General features: G+C 39.8%; 2 protein-coding genes across 2 annotated transcripts; both read left to right on the forward strand.

Moving 5' to 3' along the window:
• Positions 1-1,373: 1,373 nt before the first annotated feature.
• LOC105568534 lies at positions 1,374-7,482 on the forward strand. The gene is made up of 9 exons (XM_012024275.1): positions 1,374-1,518; positions 1,920-2,222; positions 3,812-3,920; positions 4,009-4,132; positions 4,739-4,897; positions 5,083-5,241; positions 5,588-5,925; positions 5,998-6,271; positions 6,611-7,482. The coding sequence occupies exons 2-9, from the start codon at positions 1,923-1,925 to the stop codon at positions 6,837-6,839; spliced, it is 1,692 nt and encodes a 563-aa protein (XP_011879665.1). The 5' UTR covers positions 1,374-1,518; positions 1,920-1,922; the 3' UTR covers positions 6,840-7,482.
• A 2,595-nt stretch (positions 7,483-10,077) lies between these two features.
• On the forward strand, positions 10,078-18,016 carry LOC105568705. Its single transcript, XM_012024572.1, has 2 exons — positions 10,078-17,175; positions 17,651-18,016. Exons 1-2 carry the CDS (start codon positions 10,078-10,080, stop codon positions 17,891-17,893), a joined length of 7,341 nt encoding a protein of 2,446 aa, XP_011879962.1. The 3' UTR covers positions 17,894-18,016.
• Positions 18,017-20,694: the final 2,678 nt, after the last annotated feature.

Consider the following 20,694-nt stretch of genomic DNA (forward strand, 5'->3'; position numbering starts at 1 on the left):
GATAATAATCGAGGCATTCATGTTCAAGAGAGAAGTGGATTCTCTTGGGGTTGGAAGCGCATATTGCATCGCGTGATGTATCGTGGTTAAAGGATTCTCACGAGCGTAGTTGCATCCTGCATTTGTTGCTCGATCGTATTTTAGCGAAACTAGCTGCCTTTGTTAGAGTATCGAAAAGAGATATTCTTGCATGTACGAAGCGGTTTTGTTCCATTAATTATTAGAGCACAATAAGAAATTAATAAGCGTTAATTATGAGAACGATGATCCGATCTATTAATATTGATGAGAAACTTAAGCACCGATAAATATAATATTAACCCCCCTCATTCATTAATACGCCGAGTATAAATGTACGTTCGCGGCTAATAACTAGCTTTCGACATAATTATCTCTTACTCATGATAATTAACTCGTTTAGTTGAAAATAATTAAATTGGAGAATAAATTCATCACGTCGCCCAATTACAGGCTGCCAAGAGTCAGGTTAAATGAAACTTACGGTCGTTTACTTTCACTAAATCCAAGTCTTGGCAAAAATTATATTCATATAAATTACATATTGAAGTTATCGAGCGAGATCTTATATTTACCGAGTCATTTAAATTTGCATAAGTAATACTTTCGCGACGAGATATTAAGGGGCTCCCTTTTCGACGATTGCGCAGAATCGCACTGCGATCTCTTGCATCCTGCAAAAGCTCATTGCAGCCACTGTGCGCTTCCGGTGCAACGAACGTAAACGTGCAGCCGACGTTTCTCCGGACAGGCTTCCTTCTTGTAAAAAAAAAGAGAAGAAGAAAGATCTCTTGCGCGATAATCGGTCCACGTTCTTGGCAAACAAGAGATACGTGTAACGTAATTTACGCTTCCTTGCAGTTCACTCGCGGCTATGTATAGCGGCTTTGCACGCTCGTTACGATTGTTCTTTCCGGAAGTTGCATTTTATTGTCTCCCTGAACCACACGCGCCGTTTTCACTCGCGATTCAATTAAATCGGCGTCTCGCGCGCGACGCCCACTAATTAGCGATACCAGAAGTTAATTAACATGCTCTTTAATTCGCTTATGAAAATTTATATTTTGGTTCGCACCAGCCACGACTTCCTAGCTAACTGTTAATTATAATTTACCGTATTAATAAGATTTAGATAACATCCATTTAACACTTCGGACAATTAATTAATTAGGCAGGTAGCGGCATAATAATGCATAATGTAATCCCAGATTTAGTAATACATTGCATATAATGCTTTACAAGATGTAATTATTAAGTTAGCTAATAATATTATCCACGGCCATTATAAAAATTGTGTATCGCAATATGCGGCGTGCAACTTTTGGTTTCATCTTTTAGGCAGTTGTGCTGTCTCCAATCCATGCCGAGAAGAACAACACCGACAATGTCGGCAATGTCGACAACAGCGAGAAAGTTCAGGGGACAATATCGACGTCCCTCAAGCTCACTGATGAAAACGTCAAAAACAGAACGAGCAAAGTACGAGAAGTAGTGGCATCCGTGAGTGAGCACGTTTGCATGAAGAACTTTCGAATGACATTTATTTAATATCGTTTCTTTAGTTTTCATGAGATATGAATTGTGTAAAGTACGAGTATAAATCTTTATAGGAATGTAAAATTTCTATAAATCTTTATAGAAATGTGAAGTTTCTATAAATCTTTATAGAGCTATGAAAAATATTTGCGATACATTTGGTTGCTGACTTATAAATTAATCTTAGGCGTTACATTCGCTTAAATATAACCAATAATCAGCAATACATTTTGGTATCTTATCAATTATTTTATTTAAATCTCTGTAAGAGACTAATCGATAAAATGAGATATTCGGAGAGTACGTGTCTTCTGTAGTCATTGATTTCACATAAATGAAACTAATCTCCTTTGTCCTTTTTCTAGGCGATGAAAACGCCGGAGAAGCGAGAACAAATCGGCGAAGTAATACCAATAATACGTAGCATGTCGCCACCGCAAAAGCTGGCGATGGCGACGTTAATTTCGACGAGAATATCCAGTAACGACACGACCTCACCGCCACTTGAGGAAGTCCGGTCACTTCTCGGCGGCGGAAACAGAGAAAACGCGAGCAGGGAACTGATGCTGCCGATCAGTATGGACATAGCGAAGATCATATCCAACGATTCCGACTCCGAGGAGAGCGAGGACTCGGACTCGGACGAGGTGCCCGAAGCGTTACCTGAAGTGAGTTAAACGCGCGTGCAGATAAAAAAATGACATTATTATCTTTATACGTTGCGCGCGTGATCGTGCATAAATGATCTATCGCGTCGACTTTTTCCCGCTATCGGAGAACGGTAGAAAGTCGAGTTTGACATGTCCACTTGTCGTAAATTTCAACGAGATTTATCCCACCGGTTAATAAATATGTATATTTTCCCTAGCAGACGAGTTTCTCACGGCGCGATGCTTGTAAATATCGGCTTTTATGCATGTAATCGCTAATAAATTCGAGCTTTACGGCGATTTCTAAACCATCAAGCTAATGTCTAAAATGGTATCTGCCATATAAATATGATATGTAGATTCCCTTGATTAGTTTTATGCAGATTCTAAATCGACGTATCATTCATTTTTACTTCCGACCGCTGGATTGAACCGTAATTGAAAATCCTTATATTATAGTCATTGTTTGATTATTTTAACACATTTTAAACGTATTAAAAATTATTTTATATGTATATATTTATTTATATATAAATTAAGTTTATAAATTTACAAAATCCTATTATGCAAAAACTCATATTTTTATGTACAAATCATTTATATGCATTTTACAAATTTTATCGTACCAAATCAGCATACACATGTATGTTGAAAATTGTTGATCTTGCGTTCTTTTTCCTCGTAAGTTTCACCGTGTATTTGAATTTACCTCTGGCTTATGTAACATGGTATATTAAAGGGTATAACATTGGTCGAATCTTCATTCAGCATATACTTAGATATTGCGACATTGTCGGATTTAGAACAAGCGCACCGTGTGGTTTCACTTGTGGCGGCGGCCTTTATAAGCAACACCTTTTATGCAAGTACTTTCACGCGTTCGACATATTTTATTACGACGACTCGTCGCAAGGACCATCTCTTGAATCTCGTGAGTGGTGATGTCGCGGTTACTATACACCATCAGATATATCGCGCGAGAGAACGACTTTCCATTCCGGACATTAATTAGCGAGCGACTTGAACGGATATAGGCGGATGTTGATTTATTCTACGTGGGAATAGATAAGCTACGGTAGTACAATGAGCTTCTCTTATGGAAAGTGATCGGTATAAGATAAAACACCGATTTGAAGCAGAACCACTTCATTATTTTCTTCCCCGACACTCGACGACACATTCGTTTATTTCGGCATAGAATTCTGTATTATATTTAATTGCTACGTTAATAGATCTAATGTCTTTTCAATCTGCGACGATTTTAAACGCGCGTTACATAGAGCGCACTCGGTGCAGGCAATGTCTCAAGTATACTTGAGTAAACGATCATTAAGATCAGCGTACGCGGACAATACTTGTAGGCGTTTAAAAGGAATATTTCACAAATTTTATGTTTGCACGCCAAAGTGCGATTACGAATTGATCGCACCTCGTTAAAATTAGCGACAAAAGTGACGAATTAGGCAATATTATATATTGATATTAATCAGCCGAAGAAGGGAAATAAAGATGGGTCTCTAAAAGGATCTTGTAAATTTAATAATATACGAATAATGTGATAATGTGACAATGAGAATTTTTATAAAACAAGTGTTTCGGAATTACAGGCCCAAGAACTGCGGTTAGTGAGGCCTCAAGATCGACGGCGACCCGTGTTCGTGAAACCAGTGCGGCCCGTGAGACCGTCTCTTCCGAACAGGCGGAACGTTTACACAGGTCAGTTTTTTCACGGTAATCGACAAATCGTAAATTGCGTCGGATAAAAGTGGCACGGGCCGAGACAGATCGTGGATGATTTCCGCAGGTTTATCGAGGCCGCCTGTCATGCGACCGTCTAAGCGGCCGAGTGAGCCGAAGAGGAGGCCCTCGGAAAACGAATGCACTTTCTTCACAAAGACGGTGTGTCTCGAGGCCAACGATTATCCGCAGTGAGTCTGCCCTGAACTTTCGTTTTGGCATTGAATTAATGACGAACATTGTTATGCGGCAATTTGCATACGGCCGAGATTAAAATCTCCCGGTCCATCTTAATTGGCGAGACGGCGGTTTTCACTTTCCGCGTCTCTCCTTCTCGAGAGTATTATTAAACTAACGGGGAATTGTAGAGATAAATAAAGCATTGACCGTATTAAGGCCTGTGACCGCGATGCTAGAACTTGGTCCAAGTTCGCGTGGACGCAGACCTTAAAAGAACTTAATTACAAGAGTTAGCTTGAGTTAGAGCTAGTAGAGTTGGATAGCACGTTGTTACAGAATTCTTGAAATAGTTTTTTTAAATTTGATAAATTATCTTCTTTGCAAATAAATAATTTGCACTGACGTGCTACAGAGCCAAGTATTGAGCAATTGCAATATCATTTCGCTGGTATTTCCTCTGCTAAATTCCTCTGAAATTGTCATTACCCGAGTCTACATCATTCTTAGTCTTTCAAATAAGTAACGAAATACGCATAAAAGAAATTTTCCAGACTAGTAAAAATATCACTATTATTCGCTTTCGCGAAAAAGTATTAATAACGACTTTAACTTTCTAGCGAGGCGATAATAAGAAGTTTAAGATCCAATAAGGAAATGGTATCCGCATTGTTGACCGATTACAAGGCGCAAGACGGAAGCGCGGAAGAAAAATTGCCGAGTGCCCTATCGTTGGAGAATAAATTCGAGAACAGATATGAGAGCAATGAAATTAAAAGGTAAATTAAAGATCCGTGTTTCTACTCATCTTTTGAAAAGCGCCAAGCTTTATATTGCAGCGTATTTTAATTTTAAATTTCTATTAACTTTAAATAAATAAAAAATGAGCGTGATTAATTAGAAGCATCTAAAAATGATTTTCTCGCACGTTCCATATCAATGCATATTTTTGCTCTTGATGTAGACGATCTGACAATCCCTTCGACAACGTGGAGGAGGGTTTCACTTGTCCGTCAACTGTCAAATACGCTCGCCCGCAATTAGCGAGAGCTGCTTCTGGAGTATGGAAATACATTATAAACACAGGTGAACACACCCAGACGATACGACTGGAGAAATGCTCGTAAGTGTGGCAACCAGTGTTTATTTTATTCAAAGAAGGGAGAGTAATTTATTTGGGCGTTAATTATCAATTTACGTAATATCCCGTTCTCAAAGTCTTAAGTTAATATTTGCCTGTTATAAATCATTATCTTACGTAAAATGTGGCTTGTAGTAAAGAATTATAAAACGTTAATTACGAATTAAAATTCACATATGTATACACGTAGATATATAATTTCTTCTTACGACTGAAAAAAAAGCTACATAGACATTTTGTAATAATATATAATTTTCTTTTTAATGTTTTTTGTTCTTTTTAATACCATTAAATAACATTTTAATAACATTTCATGTTTTTCTCACAGCAATCCACAGTCAAGTTGCTCGTTTATCTCCGAGAACTACCGTTCCTCCTGCGTGCAAATCTACAACTATCACAGACTGCTGACTTGGGACCAGAAACTAGGACTACACATGGACATATTCAAAGTTCCGACCTGCTGCAGCTGCCACGTGCACGGCTATTCCGAGATTTTCCCGCCGCATCAGAAGGATCCCCCGATGAAGCCCAAGGAGACGTTCCCGGGTGCGGATTTCGCGACGATCAACGATCACAAGGATGACTTTCAGGATCTCAACAAGCCCGTTGTCCTCAATCATATTACCAAGTACACTCCCACCTTGAGCTACGATTCCATCCACGGTACTTTACTTCAGAATTATTCGCCGTCGTCCACGACTTTGAACGACTTCAGAGAATACTCGTTTCCTTCAGTATCCAGCAACAAGAAGCCGACGCTGGAGGTCAGTCCAACGAGTAGACCCAGCTTTACTCTATTTAATAGAACTAGACCGAAGAAGCCCGCGTCGATCCCACGGCCATACGACAAGTTGCCGCAACAGCACGCGCCCAATACCCGAGCACCCGGCTACAAAGGTCCATTGACCAAGAGCAGCAGGCCCAACCGACTCAACAGGCCACCTTTCAGACGAGAATCTACCGCCCACGAGGATTACACGGAGACTTCTCGTAACAGCACGGCCAACCGGTGAGTAGCGTGCAACACTTTTATTTTTAATCTGTTTAGTATCTTTTAACAGATTTTTTTCTTTATAAAACACTTTGCTAGAGAATAATCGCTGTTAGATTATAATACCTAGAATTGATGGGAAACGTCAACTTTGTCTTAGTATTAAAAATTTTAGAAGCTGAAGTTAATCTTTAAAAAATTAAAAGAACAAAATGTTACTAAGAAACGTCACTTTTTGTCTTAGTATTTAAAATTTTAGAAGCTGAAATTAATCTTTAAAAATTACAAGAACAAAAAACTATAAAATTAATCTTGTTGAAATTTATTTGAAATGTCTAGTCAGAAATAATTTTCCAGGTACAGTCAGCCGTTCGACCAGGACGTGGATGCCACGTCGAGACTGCAGAACGGAGGCTTCGACGACGAATACCAGGAGCCGCAGAGGAGAATCAACTATAACTATCACCCAATTATAGACTTTTTCAAACCGGAAGCTTCCATGCTGCAATCCGCGGAACCACAACTTGCCACCCAGTCGGCACCGGTTCAAAGCGACAATAACGCGTGGAAACCGATGATATCTTAGATCGTAGTGTTCTTTCTTCGGAGTACCTGACATTCTACTGTAATGAAGATTCCAAATCACGTATTTCGCGAGACTCGCGTTTCTTACATTAATATTTACAATCGTGAGAGAGTATTATTTCCTAGAGGAACGCATCCGTGTTCCGTGCGCTAACATGTTCATTATTTACGAGCCTTTTTAAGGCTCTTTTGAGTCGAGTTCAAACGAAAAGGAAAAAAAAGATCCAAAATTTAATTAAAATTATAAGTAAAACCTAGCTATACGTTTATCTGATATGTAAATATCTTGCAAGGCATCATAAAAATTTAACCAAGAACTTTATTTAATTCTCTTTATCGTTTAATTAGGTGACGCAAAGATACAATGGGTGATAAATTCTTATTCGGATATTACACGAAAAGTTCTTTGTGTAGTAATAACGAGAAGACATCAGATGTAAGAGTATTATGGCCAAAATGGGCAGATGCAATGATCGTTTAATTTTCTTTTTGGACTTTTGGACATGTTCATCTTGATCTGATATTTATTAATTGTTACCTCTCTCTATGAATTATTTATAAATTATACTTAAGGAGTTTACGATATATGATTGTGTTTTGTATCACCAATAAAGTATTCTTAGATTGTTCTTTTTTAATCTGAACACCTATTTATAATTGTTTGACGTAGGCTGATTCAATTGTAATGTGTTTTATAGCCGGCAAGAGAAAGTATTCGAAATTTTATTCGTGATACAAGCAATGCCAATCGCTGTTAGCATGAAATGTACACGATCACAGTTTATTTGCCGTAACTTCGATCAGTCATCTGTGAATGCAATTTCACATTTCATGTATTGGAGAAGTGCAAAACTTTTTCCTTCTTCCTGTACAGCGCGCCGTCGTGCCAGGATGACTGAACATTCGGTCTTTTACAGTAAATCGAGATTTTTATTTTCCGCAAAATCTGAAGGAGATTCTAATGTAATCCGCATCTTCGTACAAATGGAGAAAGCTAAATTTCTCGTAACTGTGTGTTTTATAAAGACTTCTCTACAAGGTGCGCACTAACAGAGTAGAAACAGGAAAGAATCAAGTTTTGTTTTACCGTTGTGGTTTGATTTCTATCAATCCATTCTAAGTTTTATTAAGTCTTTTTTATTATGCATATATAAATTTATAAAATTTTTATCTTAAATATTTAAATCGCGTTCTTAGCAACAATATTAGAATTCAATTATTTCAATTGACAGAGAACAACATTAACAAGCGATTAAATATCAATTTTAAAAGCTACGACTTAATGAAGTTTTACACTATAAAAGTTAAAAAATAATTTGTATTTTTCATTTTTTTGATTTAAATTGTTAACCCGCTTGAAATTGAAACCGCTTAGGTTTATTACTCTGGCATTAAGAATAAAAAACAAGACGCGCTGTCTATTTAAAAAGTCTGCATCAAAAGAGACAATATATGACATACCATGGAATATATATTATACTGTAAATGTCGGAAAAGTATTTTAGGAGTACTAAAACAGTCTGACTAAGATAGTTAAAATCAACGTACACACCTGTTACGTACGTCTTGTTTTTTTATGACATAGCAACGTGCGTAAAATCACATTCTCATCTTCATAAAAAGCTTTATATTGCGCCATTGAGACTAAAGATTGATGACGAAATAGTATCGTTTACCACAGTCGACTCGGTTTGCGCAATCGTAAAATCATTCGAACCGATGCTCATAATTATAAATTTAAAAAATAGCTTTTAGTTGTTTTAACACGTGAGAGAGAAAACATATATAAATATATAATTATAGAAAATTTCGCCCGTTTTAATATTAAAATAATAGTTGCATTTTAATAATTGTTTTACTATAATTTAATTATGTATTCGAAGATACAATGTTATATAAAAAGACAATCTTTTTTACTAATCTGTATTTTATTACGCAAAAGAATTACAGATTAAATTAATTTTCGAAAGTTATAAGGATTTATATTTTAGTATTAAACGAAGTTTGATCTGGTAATTCGATCAGTTTTTACAAACGCCGGTTTGTAATGTTTCCACGCGAAGATCGTATCGGAATGACAAATACTGCACGCAAGAAAATTCACTTATCTATCTAAGCGCGCTCGTAGCTGTTCTGGAAATGGAAATTACATTCTATGATAATCCATCCTCTCGCGGGCTCGTCGAAGCGAAGAAAGTCCCGCGGCCCGAACGACACGCTTCGCGGCCCAACGCGGAAAGACGCGGCACAATCGCTGTGCCGAGACGAGTGGAGCGCAGCCGGCGAAACGAACCGTTTACAGCTGACTGAATGAAGTAAATCGCGCTATGCTGTATGAGAATACCCAGCTCGTCCCGCTGGGTAATCTCGTGTCCACGTGCTTTTCACGCGTCCTTCCACTTTGCGTTAATAGCGGCACACTTTGCTCGATTAACGACGCGCTTCTCTTCGCGCGCGTCTTTCACGAGGCGCTCGTGATCGCGCAGTAAAATTAAGGGTACGAGCGCATAGTAATTAGGATACTGTTGAGCTATACGTCGGAGTTTCTAATACGCGAACCGGAGAAGAGAGGCGTCTGGGTGAAACGGCCTGGCGAACGAATCCAATCGAGAGTGACAGAATCGTTGAACGATCGGATCTGCACGCTTCGCGGAGCAGGGTCTCTAGTCGTTCCAACGTTTTTCACCCTACCTCACCTTTCAGATGGCTGGAAAATATAAATTAGGCCACGCGGCCCGCACCGCCGGCCAGTTTGACGAAAGACCTCGATCGAAGATGATTAGAAATCACACCGATGGCTCGTACGTAAACCGCGATTTTCTCTCCTTTGCCGCGACCAACGCAAATTGATAAGCGTCACCTGTCGTCCGCAGAATCCGCGGTCTCCGAAAGCCGAGTAACGTAACAGTGCGTCTTCTTCCGCCGTTGTGAAGAGTTCTGAACCGCGAGGTGGTTCGTGGTTCACGAAGCGAATTTTATATTCGGTGTCGTTTCATTCGATCGGAAACTGATACAAATTTGTGATTGATATAATATACTTCTTCTCAAATATTGAAATGAATTTGCAATGTATCTTTCTTGAGCTTGAATGCTAAATATTTCGATACTATTATTCTGCGTAACAATTGTGATAAGATGTGCGTACTGAAAAGTGCACTTTAATGGCCCACTGTTAATCATACATCGAACAATCTTTTCTCATCTTGACAGTGCTATGAAGCGAAGAACAATCCGAAGAAATGGAGCAACAACGAGAAGCCTTTAATATAATTATGATTTTTCTTCTGATGGTTGCCAGCATCCATGACGTGTCGTCGAGTCTCTACACAATCACCACTACGATCGACATCGGCGATGGTGATCAAATTACAGATCGCTCCTGGCCCTTGAACACCACGGCGTCGATCTATCAAGATTCTACCACCTATTTACCCACTTCGGCGAGTATACAAGGGGAAGAGATACTCCATTCTTCGGAAACGAATGTTCTCAATCAATTCGTGCGGCCATCTCATCAGCGTAACGAGTATAGAGAAGACGACGACCCTGAAGAGCCTCCAGACCATGTGATACCATATTCGGACCATGAAGAAGCTAGAGACGTGCCTACTCAACCAAAATACGTAGGTCCTGGAATCTGGGCGAAACCGCCACCTGAAAAAGACATCCCTCTGGACTTCGTGCCGACGAAGCTGCATGCTCAAGTACGAGGAAGCCACACTGTGAGGAGAGTGCCACAGCGACAGGCGATCGAAAGCGCGGAGACGGAGGAAGAGAGGCGTAACGCGCCCAGATTGAGGGCAGTTGTCACCAATTCGAAGGTCAACACGGTCTACACCGAAGAGGGATACGAGGACTCGGCGTACGACCACGCGGGACACATCAGGGACGCCGATTTTCACGAAGGATTCGCGCACAAGCTTCATAATCGAAAGAACAGCGGACAAAACTCCTCAAGTGCTAAAAACAGAGAAGGAAAAAATTCAATACCGGATGAATTCAAGGAATATGAAGAAGACTATCAAGACCATATGTACGAAAAGAGAAAAGAGAAATTTGAGGAGGCAGATGATGAAGATAATCTGATAGCATACGACAGAAACGGCGGGGAAGAATCTGAATTAAATCCTAAATTCGTTGCTGAGAATAACATCGGGAAGCTGGAAGAAGACGTAGAGAAAGATGCTGAAGAGGCTGAGAGAAATTCGAAAATATATCAGCGCGCACAAGAATCGAAACTTCGTAATGATATCAAGGTAAATAGTTCGGAATTGGAGGAGTCTCGTGTAGAAGATAATTTAAAACACGAGAATAAGTCAGTCAAGACAAAGAAGCGCAAATCCAAATTGCGAAAAAACGATAATGTGGGTAAGAAAACAAAGTCGCGCAAATCGAAAAATAAGAAGCTCCTCTTTGGGGATTACGAGACAACTGTGCTCCCGTTTGAAGAAACAAGTCCAATTGATGTTGAAACGCCAGCAAGTCCCCATGGTTTTGTAACAAGTTCTCCGAACTCGCAGATATATTCTGTCGATCAGACGACCCTGCGCTATGTCGCGCCGATCGCAACAGCTCCGTCTCGACACATCGACGAGCCGACGACAGTTAGCTACAGTCAGCTCTTCTGGGATTACTTCAAGGCGAGGCAAGGCCCATCGAGCACCGAGCCATCCGAGCTCGTATCGAACTCGACGACCATGAATCCGCAACAGGAAGCGCAAACGCCGGTCGCGGTTGCAACCATTGACGGCCACGGTCCGTATCTTTTAGTGACGAAGGAGGAAACGTCGCCCTCGACATTCCTCGCCCCGAGCAGCTTCCGTCCGCGAAATTTGTTCTCCGATCACGTGGAATTCGGTCCAACCTCCGCACAAACGCACAGTCGTCATCTACTTGGACAAAGCGGCGGTGTCGACTACGTCAGCAGCGTGATAACTACATCCACAGTTAGAACATTCACCAGCGTGCCATCGTTAAGTCCTGTAGAGGACTCAACAAGTACTCTTCTTGACACCACTGCGTCCAGCAGCACTCCCGCTGTCGTGACACTCAATTTCACCAAGGAAGCCTACGCGCGAATAGCCGAGTACCATGAAAACCCTTTCCTCAGTCCTGTTCTCGACAATAGCAACATTGCCGTTACCAGAAATAAGCTCAAGTATAGGGTTCTAGCGAGAGCAAAGCCGTCTCATAATAAGAAACCCGTTAAATCCGTCACTCAATCTCCTCATCAACAGGTTTCATCGTCATCTTCCAAGGAAGAGAACGAGTACAGTAAGATTCGCGATGACCTAAATGCGAAGTATAATAAGATGCTGAATTATATTAAGAATAATCAAGAAACCCAGTCTTTCTCTAAAGAAAAAAAGACCTATTTTTCAGACGATCTTACCCTAAGGAGGCCGCCGATTCAACAAGCTACTTATTCGATCTTCTTAACGGATCATCCTTCGCCGAGGAATCGTTCGAGCATATCCACCGAAAGTGAATCGCCTCGGGAAGCTAACTGGAGAAACGAATTGCAAAATCAACATCGTTCTCAGCCGGCTAGAATACCGTTCCGTTTCGATCCCTTCGCCCATGTCCAGCCGGTGCATCCCGTCTATCGTAAAAATTCGCTTCCGACCACGAAACTATTGCCACCGCCGCTACAGCTGGCGACTGCTTACGCCAATTACCGTAGCAATAAGCAGAACGACAATCACCATTCTCATCTCAGTGGCAAACCGCAGCGACGAGATAACCCGTTTAGATATTTCCCTTTAAATTCCGAAGCGAGCTGGCGATCCGACCGGAGAAAAAGATCCGACGAAGGTGAATTTCGCGACGGCAACAGCAACGCTATGGATGTTGATGTGAAAGCAGCGGCAAACAATGGTGTGACTAATGACACTAAATCGGAGCAGCAAGATAAAAGTTCGTTTGATAGGGTAATTGATAGATCGGAAGGAAAGTTGCCGAGTCGGAGAGCGATCGATGCACCGATCGATGTTCCAGATGGTATAAAACTAGTATTTTCCACGAGATGGAGAGGAGACGAGAGCGGAACATCCAACAACAAAAATAGCACTATCTCTATCGGTGAAAGGAAGAACGCGACAGAAATAATAATCGACATTTCAAAGATAGACAACAAAGGATCGATATTGATCCAATCGGCAAAGCAAAATGGGCGAATAAATGACACGACTGTTATAGAATTGGCAAAAAAGAAAAGAGACATCGAAAGTGAGGCAGATTCGATAAACAGCTTCAAGAACAAAGTAAATGAAAATAATCACGAAGAACTGTTGAACGAGTCTCCGAAAATCAGCGGCGATGTGATCGACAAAGAGATTGCCACGCGTTTTAACGAGAAAGAAAACGAGGCTTCGCCGACGATCGAGAAAAATGGAAAAATCGAAGTTGAAATTCCCAGCTTCGATTACGTCGAGGAACTTGTTGAGGAGGATCTTATAAAAGATTTTTCCACGACGACGGAAGCCGCCATAGATTTGAACAAGTATCCATTTTATAACAACGAGGATGTACCTAGCGCGTCCGCATTGAAGTACGTCGTCGATCCCGCAACAATACCGCGGAAGACCTCGCGTGGAATGGCATTCTACGATTCCCGGAACGCTTACAAACAGTGCGACGAGGTGGAGTCCAATCTGGACAAAGTATTGCCCGAGAAAGAAGAGCCGGATCCCGAACGAGGCCCGCAAGAAGATCTACCGCGTCTTCGTGGTCTCGGAAACAAACTGGATTGCTTCAAGGCCAAGTACTTCGATGAGAATCCCCTCGACAATCCGTTGTTCGGCGAAAAACTAGTCGGGGAACCGACTCCGCCGACAGAGTTAAATCCCACGAAGTTCTCCTCAAAAATTATGGTGCTCCCTGAAGAGAACGACGAATACGTCGTGCCTCAAGTTTCAAAAAAGCCGGAGCAGTCGCGCAGCAGTCGCCAGTGGCGAAACAGAATTCGTCCTTACGAGACCCTCGAATCGATACGCGTCAACTACAAACACGATCCGCAAACCGGAAGAGGAAGGGACGCGTATCTCCACACTGTGCGCGGCACGAAGCTGTCCAACATGATGCGCAGAGTGAAGAATCGAAAATTTTGGTCAAAAATCCCCCCCACTACGACACCATCGCCCAAGTTTTACCAAACCGATTCCTATCAAAACCAAGTGTACGAAGATGTGATGGGTAATATTAGAAACATGAAGAACATTTACCAGGTCTACGAGATGACGACCTTGCCGCCGCCCACGCAGATTCTGGCGACTGCAGGCAGCGAAAACACGGTAAAAGTTGTGGATGATACATCGGAAGAAAACATTACGTCAAAGTCGGATGAAACTGACGTTACTGACGTTATAAATAACACGAAGTCGTTGGAGATCAAAGGATTGGTACCCCCGCCGAAGTATTTAATTCATCGGCAAACTTACAGGAAGCATAGACCGCTGGCTAAGAGCAGAGTGTCTTTCATAAGATCTCCGACTTTTCCGCGAATCATCGCTCACCACCATACTATCAAGCTGAACAAACGCAGCACGACAGATGACACCGCCAAGAATTCTTCTGAGAGTATTATCAATGACAATAAAGAGGCTACAGTTAATGGATCTACAGAAGTCGCTGCCGTTGGAAATGATACATTGACAGTAAAATTGATAGAAAAAGCAACGAACAAAACAAATGTAACAACTGAACCGTTAGATTTGGAGATCGAAGAGAGTAGACCAATTAGCGTTCAAGATCGAAGTTTGTCTACGATTCTGAAGATTAATGATAAGAAGAAACGAAGAAATTCCACGAGCAGCGATTTCAAGAGTAAACCTCAGAAAACTGTCTACACGATCAGAGATCGAATCAGGTACTCGAAGCCCAAGTGGGACACGAGAGGATTCGGAAAGTTTACCACGAGCTCAAAGACGGTGGATGAAGACAGCAGGCGAAAGGAGCCCCGGTATAATCGCATCGAAAGAAAGAATAAACCAGTCGATGATCGGCAGAACAATCCTACGATAATGAATTCAACCGAGAACACTTCAGGAATTGAAAGTGCAACGTCACTAATAGAAGATAGAGAAAGTAGCACAACCGAGGCTTATCATGCAGAAGAATCCGCTGTACAACAAATGATTTATCATAAAAAGGACGAATATCCAGAAGTGGACAGGGCCGGGACCGATGTGGAATCCGTGGAAAGCTTCTTTGAGGAGGACGAGGAGGAAAGTACGACCAACACGTATCAGGTTCGCGAGAGTGTCAACGAGAATGTTTCCACGACCACGGCGAGATCGACGGATCCTCAAGATTCGAAGGAAGTTCTGAATTTGCGAGAGTATTTGGAGTCTGATCCACCAGGATACGCGGAAACATTTCCCGAGGAAGCAACAACGCCATCGAGTAAATATCGTGCAAACGTAGATCACGAATCTGAAGACAGTGAAGAGAAGCAGGAGGAAGAGACTGATTATCCCAGAGGCGTGACGAATCCATGGGAAAATGATTCTTCCGAGAAAATGGAAGAACAGGTTGAAACGACGATGAAGACGAGATTATTCTCACAAGACGACGATTCCGAGGAGCTGTCATCGAAGGAAGAGGAAGGTACGAACAAGGACCAGACGTTTTTTACATATACGAGGCGGCCGTTATTGATCGAAAGCGACAAGGACGACGGAGACTCTGAGAAAGAGACAGTGTACAAACCTTTCCCATTTTCAAGATACAAGTCAAAGTTTAAAAAAGGAAGCGAAGAGAACAATCCAGAAGAGGAAAGCGAAGAAAAGAGCGAAGATTACGTATTCCCTTGGCATGCCGACAAAGAAAATAAAGACGGTAAACGGTGGTTGCACGATTTTGACAGATACGAATACCCTTGGGAAAAGAGAGACAGATTGGCAAGAGAACGAAGGAAGCGGAAGCACGCCAGGATTTACGACGACGAAGACGAGGAAGAATCCACGAGGTATGAGACGCCCATTTATCCTTGGCAGAAACCCACTTATCCTTGGGAGAGGTATAATGTCCCTTCCAAAATTCGCAGAGTGAATACTAGACGCGATGTTTCGCGCAGGAATATAGATGACAGCGAAGAATCTACTACCGAGTACGTGCCGTTTACGAAATACAGCAGCAGATACAGTTCCAGCGATGTAAAGCCAAAGGTTTCTAGCGCGCACGAAATCAGCAGATCCATCCAAAAGTTTCTAGAGGATGAGGACGAGCCCAGGGAAAACGCTTCAAAAGAGATAGAAAATCATACTCCTTCGTTCGCGCAAAAATCACCTTCCTCAGATAGAGGAATTTCCAGAGGAATGCTCGTGCCCGAGGACATCACGCAGCCGCCGAGAAGAAAGAATGCAAGAAGAAAAGCGTCTCAAGTTGACAGGAATGCGACAAATAATTCGCGCTTCGATTCGAAAAAACTCAGGAGTGAAGATGTTATTAATGAAGGAAAGGAAGAAGAGCCTATGGAATATCTGAAGTTAAACAAAAGTGATTTAGATGATACGGAAGTAACAAGCGTTCAGCCGAGCCAGTCTGATGGGACGAAGGAAGTTCCTTCCGCTACTGAACAGCGTAAGAAACGTCGACGAAAAGTATCGAAGAATAACTTTCCGGTTTCCCTCGATAATGCATCTGCCGCATCTGTTACTGAACCTACCAAAAAGAGACGCAGAAGACCTGAAACTTTGACAACAACGTCAACAACGCCTTCGACAAGCATCGATTTTGGCCCGAGAAAATCAACTTTCACACCTAATCGAAAAAGATATTCAAAGAAAGGCGAGAAGACAAATAGATCGGATTTTTCTGAAAAGACTGCAACAGCTAAAACAATTGCCACGCCTAAATCCAAGACTGACAATTCGCAGGTAGAAACTTCAACACCAAAAACACGAACGATCGAGCATCTATCGAGAGTCTCGAAGGAGAAGATCGTTACGAAAACCACTTATCCAAACGAAACAGAAAACTTCGATTCTATGAAGACGTCTGTTCGAAAACAGCCGGTGAAGAGAATCAGACTGAAAGTTAGAAAGAATAATAATAAACAGGACGGTAATAATTTTGATAATAAAGATTCAGATAATAAGACAGAATTAGTAAAGCAAGAGGATAAGGAAGAAAGTGACGAAGATAAATTTGTCAATGGGGATGAAATTAAAAAATCGGCGTCAGATAAGCCTCAAGATAAAAGTAGAGATAAAGCTTTTAAACATTTTGGGATGAAGAAGGAGGAAGTTAAGAAGATAAATGATTTTGGCACTCACGACGGCATTGTTAACGATGAGAATGATAATGACAACAGTGGCATTGGGATATCGTCAGAAGTAAGTTTGTCACCGCACCACAGGACGGTTCAGCTGACCGAATATGGCTCCAAACATATGATGTCCTCTATGTCTTGGATTTCAAAGAATTACGATTACTAAGGCACGAATTTCTTCTTACGTTCTTCCGGACGGTGTACTTTTTGTAATAATAATTTTAAAATTAAGAATGCACAAGAACTAAAAATAGCATTACAATATAAAAGATATGGAGAACCTTAGGGACTTGAATTTAAGTTAAAAAACGTTAGACCAAATTATTTATCTATAAACTATAAAAATATGTAAAAGTGTCTAAATAATCGCTAAAAATAAATATCGCTCATGTTTTACTCGTAAAGTAATATCATATATAATAATGTTGCCATAAATTAAGTATGTAATAATTTAAATCAAAATTAACTATGAATACATATATAATTATGCGTTCAACATAACTCACTTATGATTCATTCATGAAAGTTTGTGGTTTCAGAGCTACGCAATACGCAACTTAATGCGGAATATTCCACCGAATCGAGGAAGAAGTCGAGCCAACGAAAGAACTCAGAGTGAATCGGACAGGCTAACTGAAGACTGGAAGGAACGAAACTACAATAAAGAGGCAAACGAAGAAGAAAAGAAGAAAAATGTGGAACAAAAGCGGAATCCGTTAATGCAGACCAAGTTTATAAAGGATCCGGGGCATAGACTGTATTATTACGTAGAGCGTAAATAATTAGAGTATTTTCGTATAATTACAACAAGACATTTCTACTATAAACCGTGAATTGATGTGCAAAGTTAATTTTACAATTTGTAGATAACTATACAAAAAATTTATTTTATCTTTTTATTTTATATATATTTTTTATTTCGTAACAGATAGTAAAATACAAATAACTTTGTGGCTACGTTTATCAAGAAATTAGAAATCAACATAAGCGTATCACGCAAAAAATTGATTATATGTACATTATAACAGACATTTTTATAAACTCTAAAACATTTGCGAAAGAAGACGCAGCGCAAAAGGTAACTTCGAACACTTGCACTCGTGTTTATTTCAATACGCACAGTATTCTTAATATAATATTTGTAGTAGTTGCGGTAGCATATTTGAGTTAATTAATCTTTGTTTTAGAGAAAGTGCATTTTAGACGCGGATGATTAAGCGCGATCCAACCGAGGGTGTTGTAATAGTTTCTTCCGACCTCTAATTACGCTGTTGTATATAGCCTAGAATATTTTTGTTAAATAAACGTTACGGAGGGATTGCGTAATGCATCACTCGAAAGCGTCGGCGTATCCGTTTTTTTTTTCGTCAGTGCAACTATTGCGAGGGCCAGACGCGCGCGCGAAGAAATCGTGCGAAACACTGGAGAAATTATATCTCCTGTCGCTCGGGACTACAAAAAGAAACCTCGTTAAGAGCTGAAATTTTCTACTTGTTCATGGGTTTATAATGCGCCGGCAATAATCGCTATCTTTTTTGATCTAACCGGTAACATAATTCGTCCGCTTTCGCGAACTTTGAGCTGATCTCAGCGTTAAAATCTTTCCCACGAAAAGCATAAAATTAATTAGACATACAATAATGTAAACGTGGATATTAGTGTGATGTTGTTACATTATCGATAATCGTTTCGTTAAAGTAATATTTTAAACGCAAAACAGAAGAGAAAGCAAATACTTCTATAGAATCTCTTTTCGTTTCCTACATTCTTTTATCTCTATACATATATGATACATCGGTCATAATTGTAGCAATATATTGTAATAATTTGGTTTATGTTTAGATATTTCTTTGCATCTTTCAGAAGTGCTTTAAAAACTTATTTAACAAAATTGTTTTCTCTTGTTAAAAACTCTCTTAATCGAACAATGCATCAATTATTTCTAATAATTATAATTGGATAATTAAACACGACTTTTAATAAATTAATATTTTTTGTCGCTTTCTCTTCTATAATTGCAGTACTTTGTCAGCAATGTTTATCATCATAACAATTGCTGCAATTCGTGAGTCTGCTGGATTATTAACCTTGTTACGTAATCGCAAACAGTCTTCGAAGAGCGGATACCCTTGATCTATTTTTCGTCGCATGAGCGCGATAATCTTTTCGTGCAGCTTAATAAGCGACATATTGATAATTATACTGTTATCTGCTTGCAGCGATCTATTAACGAGGGAAATTCAAAACAATTATGCGTAATGCAGTAAAGTCACAAGCATGTGAATAATTATTACGATCTATGCTTCACCGTTGTGTTTTATTGTACAATCGTTCTATCTTATAAGTACATAGAATATTTAAAACAAAATGAGATAAATATCGTTTTCATATATACTATGTTTTCTGATAAAAACCAAACACGAAAGAATTTTAACCCATCAAATACTGTATATTCTTTCTAATTGATATATTTTTGGCTTTTAGTTAACTTATAATGGAGCTATTTAACGTATACAAACTATTTTTGAAGGGAAAAAAAAGAATGGCAAAGGAAGATAGTTTTCTTCAAAGAAATCTCTTTTTTATTTACATTTCTATCTTTTACATGCGATGTTTTAAAGACATTTATGTTTTTACAGGTATAAAGCTGCATTATAAAAGTATCCGAGACACGTAGTTGATTTATTTTTACTTAGGTCACGTATACGAACAGTTAATATAGCAGAGAGAAAGAGAACTCCGTCTCGCCTTACAATAATAGAATACTGTACCGGAAAGGAAAGGAACGTGGGGCTCACTGGTGACCACGACTAGGAAAGAAGTATTAGCCATCCACGCAGGCGTGACGAATATATACATATCACGATTAATCTGAACTAATCTGTTATTGTCAAATGAACTACACACATGCAGATATAGTTCAAGATTTCTAGTTCGAGTTTTTCCTTCTTGCGATACACGTTTAAGTTACAGAGACAATTGAATTTTATTCGTAATAAATAAGAATGAGAAGTTACTTGATTATTTCACTTCGAATTTAATGACAGTCCGCGAATAAGAGCCAACAAAGTTACATTCGAACATTGTTCCTTGGCATTTAAAGTGCCAAGCAATTTGCTTAAGAAATTACGTTTGATGCTGCTCAATTATTTCATAATAATACGCATTTTATTCTTACACGATGACAGGCGATAATAAAAATGGTAAATCAACTTAAATTACATTATCTGACGCGACGCATTCTCTTGTTTCTAACAAGATACTTTCCAGGCATTTTTTCTCCGCACGCAGAGTCGCTAGTGTCGATTATAAAAGTACATTACACGACAAATAATCGTTTTATATTAGATAATTTCGAGATACAGTACTTTCTTGATGAGAGCTATCCTCACATGAGAAAAATGATCGATTAATGATGCACAGGTAATTAATTTACCATAGAAAATTAATTTGACAATTGGACATTTATTTAAAAGATATACGATCCACATTTATAATGTTTGTTTAATTTTATTGTATTTATTCGCATATCTCTGTGATTTTAACGTGAGACAATAATTCATTTTATTTATCAGCGTTTATA

This window comes from Vollenhovia emeryi, unplaced genomic scaffold (genome assembly GCF_000949405.1).
Source record: "Vollenhovia emeryi isolate VEMERY1.0 unplaced genomic scaffold, V.emery_V1.0 DF939128.1, whole genome shotgun sequence".
Lineage (NCBI taxonomy): Eukaryota > Metazoa > Arthropoda > Insecta > Hymenoptera > Formicidae > Vollenhovia > Vollenhovia emeryi.